Source organism: Propithecus coquereli, unplaced genomic scaffold (genome assembly GCF_000956105.1).
Source record: "Propithecus coquereli isolate 6110/MARCELLA unplaced genomic scaffold, Pcoq_1.0 Scaffold9, whole genome shotgun sequence".
NCBI lineage: Eukaryota > Metazoa > Chordata > Mammalia > Primates > Indriidae > Propithecus > Propithecus coquereli.
The window spans coordinates 14,459,288-14,464,591 of record NW_012155284.1 but is presented as its reverse complement, the minus strand read 5'-3'; the positions used below and the strand labels follow the sequence as shown (position 1 = coordinate 14,464,591).

Sequence of the window (5,304 nt, the reverse complement as noted above, 5' to 3'; positions counted from 1 at the left end):
TTAGCTCACAGCAACCTCAAACTCCTGGGCTCAAGCAATCCTCCTGCCTCAGCCTCCCAAGTAGCTGGGACTACAGGCATGCACCACCACACCCAGCTAATGTTTTCTATTTTTAATTGCCAGCTATTTTTTTCTTTTCTATTTTTACTAGAGACGAGGTCTCATTCTTGCTCAGGCTGGTCTCGAACTCCTGACCTCAAGTGATCCTCCCACCTTGGCCTTCCAGAGTTCTAGGATTATAAGCATGAGCCACCGTGCCTGGCCCCATAGTTAATCTTGAATCCCCTTTTAGTCAGGGGAATACCAGGCCTGGAGTATATGAACCAGTCACTAGGGTAGTGGGGATGGAAGGATTACCCAGCTGGTGTAGTGGTCATGTACCTAGAGCTACAGACAGGGTCAGGTCCTGTCTGAACTACATAGGTGCTGTAGAGTTGGGGAAGAGGGGTTGTGGAGAAAACCAAAGCATCTAAAAACACTGAACAGTATGTGTTAAGTCAGTAGTCTCAAATTTAGTGTGCAGCAGAAGTACCTGGAGGGCTTGCTCAAACTCTGATTATAAGGCTCAGCTCCCAAAAGTTTGCACGTTAGTAGGTTTAGTGTGGGATCTTAAGATTTGTATTTCTAACAAGTTCCCAGGGCCACACTTTGAGAACCAGTATGATTTAAGTAAATTTCATCATTTATCATTGTTAGAAGAATGGGACAGATTAATAATTTCATGTTTTTTCTTGTGGTTTTCCTCTTATTGTTTCTTTTGGTTTCCCACCTAATACTTTTTATGCAAATGATAGGGTCTGTAAATAATCTTTGTTCACAAAAGCTCTGTAAAACAAAGACATCAGCTTTTTTCCAAAGCAACCATGGATTTAATTATTCTTACCTCTCAGTTTACTTCACAAATAGATACTGATTGCTAAATTAAAATTTTTAATTGGAAAAGATTAGTAATATGCTAATTGGTAATGGGCTACTGGAGTTGTTCCTTCACTGAGCAACTATTTATTGTGTACTATGTGCCAAATCCTGCTTTTATTATACCTCCTGAATTTATTTAGTTCTTCAGATTTGTGACTAATTTCTAACACATCACGAGGCTCGCCTTTCTGTAAGTGCTACACAGATACATGTGGACATGACATAGAAGACTGCAGAAAGCCATTTTATCAAGCACACCTCTACGAAAGTACTTCCTGAGGGTTGGGAAGTCAATTTTCATACAAAAATGAAACTTACTTGACTGATGACAATAAAAATGAAAGTTGCTTTTTATTGTTAATGTCCTGTATTTTTATCTCCATTTCAGGAAATCAAATCGATGAAGAAAAGAATGAGTGAGCTATGTATTGACTTTAACAAAAACCTCAATGAGGATGATACCTTCCTTGTATTTTCGAAGGCTGAACTTGGTAAATTTTGTTTTTCTAGATTAAATCATATAATTCAGGTAAATAATGTCACATCACAGTTCGCTTCACTTTCCAGATATAAAACCTAAAAGTTCAAAATATTCTTTAAAAATATGCTCCGTGGTGCCAGCTATCTCAGTCGGTAGAGCATGAGACTTTTAAAAATATACTCCACTACCTAACCCTACCACCCTACAGAGAAGACAACAAAAGTAGCCAAAATTAGATTTTAGGTGAATGAGAGTGTAAACAATTGCTAGAGACAATCCAGAGGGGATTTCATCATCTTTTTTTTTTTTTCTTTTCATAATCTTTCTTGGTGACTTTTGCTGGTGTTTAATAGCCTTCAATGCCTTAAAATTTTTCTGCCCTGCAGTGTCCCCTACATTGTATCTTCCTCTAGTCTTTTATTCTGCCGTGGGTCTTTATTGGCTTAATTTTGCTTGTTCTGCATTAAAATACCATCTGCACAGGTGCACTGAAGCCTATTCATATTTTGAATTACCATCTCCTGAGCCACCTGGCCTCTAACTGCCACCCCCATTCCAGCACCATCAAAATGATATTATAAGGATTGTCATTATTTTTCTTGAATTTCAATTACTCCATAAAATTCCTAGAGCTACTTGAAGGCACCATGCCAATACCACATAAACCAATAATAAGTGGAAAAATTGATGTGTGAGAAAATGATTTTTTGCAGGTGCTCTTCCTGATGATTTCATTGGTAGTTTAGAAAAGACAGATGATGACAAATATAAAATTACCTTAAAATATCCACACTATTTTCCTGTCATGAAGAAGTGCTGTGTCCCTGAAACCAGAAGAAGGATGGAAATGGCTTTTAATACAAGGTGCAAAGAGGTACCATAAATGTTTGTCTTTCTTTTGTTTTTAATGGAAGGTTTTAAGAAAAAGGTTTGCTTTGTTTACCAGTGTCGAAGTCAACTCAGAGACTGGTATTACTGTTTGTGTGTGAGCATTATGTCTCTAATTCCTCACGCCTACAAGACTTTTAGCTTTTTCATTGCTCATTGGCAGCCTCCTTGGTGAGGCCACAGGCTAAGCTGTCCTGATAAAAATAGAATGGGTTAAATAAACTAGAAGTTGTATTCCTCTTCCAAGTCAACAGTCCAGTTCTGGTAAGGCATCTCTCCTTCCTCAACAAGTGACTTCTGAGTTCATTCCTTGAAATGACCATTTCCCAACCTATTGGGAAGGGAGAGAATTCAGAGCAAACATCTTTAAGGAGAAAACCTGAAAATACCATGCATCAACTCCATTCACAGCCCATTGGCCCAGATTCCATCATATAACCACATCTAGCTGCAAGGGAGGCTGGGAAATGTAGTCTTTAGTTGGTAGCCATTTGCATAGCTCAGGAAGTTCTATTATGAAAAGGAAAAAAGGAAGAATTAGAAATGGATTCTCAGAGTCAAGTAGGCAGTTCCACTGAAGCCTACCTCTCTGGCTATCCAAGTAACCATGAGCACCCTTTTTTCCCCACATAGGACCCATTTACCATTTGTCAGTTCCCAACCAGTTATTGCCTTGAGCTGAAAGGCTAGGATCTCTGGGTAATACACAGTCTTCTCCAGTTGTAGCTTCTCGTGATTTATCAACCTGTGAAAGGAAAGACAAGTTATCAGCCCCTCACCTCTAACATATACCCCTAATGATGGAATAGGAACAGAATAACCACACTAAAAACTCCCATTTTGGAAAAGGAAAGAAAGGGAAACATAGCAGGCCCATACCAATTTTTAAAACCTATTTGGCAGGAACTGTGAGGATTTCTTATGTGGATGAAGTTTCTTGGTTAGCCCCTTGGACTTATTTAGGTCTGCTTTCTGGCAAGAATTTCTTTATCAATTGTACTGTATGGCTTCTGATTTTGCCTGCAGGAAGTTCTTTATTGTCCTCCATGACCATATCTTGGGGGACTGCTAGTATAGATTCCTACTGATGCCGGTTGGAAGCCTGAAGTCTTTTTTAGGGATCAAATAATTACAGACTTTTGTAGGCCAGATTTATGATATCTTTGGTAATAAAATTCCCTCAAAAACTTAGATTTCTTGTCTGTTTGCTTCCAATCAGATGCATGTTAAAATAACTACATCCAAATATCACTTTTCGTCATAGTTCATAAACCTGCCAAATCGCATATGCTGGCTTCTATATTTTTTCCATCCCACTCTTCCTCAATTTAACAGAGTCTGCTTTCAGGCTCTCTAAAACAGTAGGCGTAAGGATGAAGGCAGCATTTTCAAACCAATCTCTGCAGTTCAGTAACTCTGAGTGACAATCTTTTCTCCGATGTTGGGAGTACAGAGCAATTGGATTTTCCAGGCATCTGAAGCCCTAGATTGTGTACCACAGTGAAAACCTCCCTTAGCAGAATTCCTTTCCTTCCATCTTTGTCAACTAGTCAATTCTTACCTGAGTTCTTCTCTCTCGTGTAATTTTTCTAAAAGCAACAAATGCCAACAAACACACACCAACGTTATTAGTTTCCCCAAACATTTCCTCTAGAGCTAAGACCCAGTAGGTACGTGGCCTGCCTTCTGAGTTATGGCAAGCAACAGTTTTCACAAATGTTATTCATAGTATAATAAGGATCACCAGCCTCCCAGCCTACAGTATCTGTGTCCTCACCTTCCATTCCCGAACATTGTTCGTTTTTGTTACAGCAGCACACTGGTGTCAATCTCTGTGTATATCAAGGTACAGGCTAAGCCCTTTTATAAGGCAATAAATCATTCATGGGGGCTCTGCCCTCATGACTTAATTACTTCCTAAAAGGCCCTGCCTCTTCATACTATCACAATAGGAATTAAGGTTCAACATATGAATTTGTAGGGGTATGCAAACCATAGCATGTGGCATTAAGTATATTCACATTGTGAATATAATCACATTGTTGTGCAGCCATCACCACCATCCATCTCCAGAGCTTTTTTGTCTTCCTCATTAATGAAACTCTATACCCATTAAACACTAAATCTACATTCCTCCCTTTCCCCAGCCAGAGGCAACTACCATTCTACTTTCTGTCTATGAATTTGACTATTCTAGGAACCTCTTATAAGTGGAATCATACAATATTTGTCATTTTGTGTCTGATATATTTCATTCAGCATACTGTCTTAAAGATTCATCTATGTTGTGGCATGTGTCAGAATTTTATTTATTTATTTTTTTTTTGAGACAGGGTCTTGCTCTGTTGCTCAGGCTGGAGTGCGGTGGCCTCATCACAGCTCACTGCAACCTCAAATCCCTAGCCTCAACTGATCCTCCCGCCTCAGCCTCTAAAAGTGTTAGGATTACAGGTGTGAGCCACTGCGCCCAGCCTTCATTCCTTTTTAAGGATTTATTTTGCATTGTCTCTATATATCACATTTTGTTTATCAATTTGTCTGTCGATGGGCACTTGGGTGGCTTCCGTCTTTTGGCTGTTGTAAATAATGCTATGAACGTGGATGTAAAGATAACCTCTTTGAGTCTCTGCTTTTAATTCTTTTGGTTATACACTGAGAAGTTGAACTGCTGGATCATATGGTAATTTCTCAAAAAATTAAACACAGAATTTTATGTTTAATTTTTTGAGGAATTACCATTTTCTACAGCAGCTGCACCATTTTACATTTCCATCAGCAAAGCACAATGGTTCCAGTTTCTCCACATCGTCACCAATACATTATCTGGTTTTGTTTTTATAATAGTCATACAAATGGATGTGAAGTCAAAATGGTAAATTTTATGTATATTTTACCACAATAAAAACATCCCAAAAACATTAAGTACCAATACTTGGTGTACTTTTATCAATGAGAAGAAATATGGAGTCACTATTGTCCTTAAGAATGTATTTTCACTCTAAGTTTATAGTACCTCA

The 5,304-nt window shown here is 38.5% G+C and overlaps 1 protein-coding gene across 1 annotated transcript in view; it reads left to right on the top strand.

Moving 5' to 3' along the window:
• NLN (neurolysin (metallopeptidase M3 family)) overlaps nt 1-5,304 on the top strand; it is a 115,869-nt gene that overhangs the window by 71,672 nt on the left and 38,893 nt on the right. Inside the window, exons 5-7 of the mRNA XM_012664505.1 lie at nt 1,307-1,409; nt 2,113-2,273; nt 4,100-4,133. Coding sequence (XP_012519959.1) covers nt 1,307-1,409; nt 2,113-2,273; nt 4,100-4,133 — 298 coding nt within the window. The remainder of the gene's footprint in view (nt 1-1,306; nt 1,410-2,112; nt 2,274-4,099; nt 4,134-5,304) is intronic.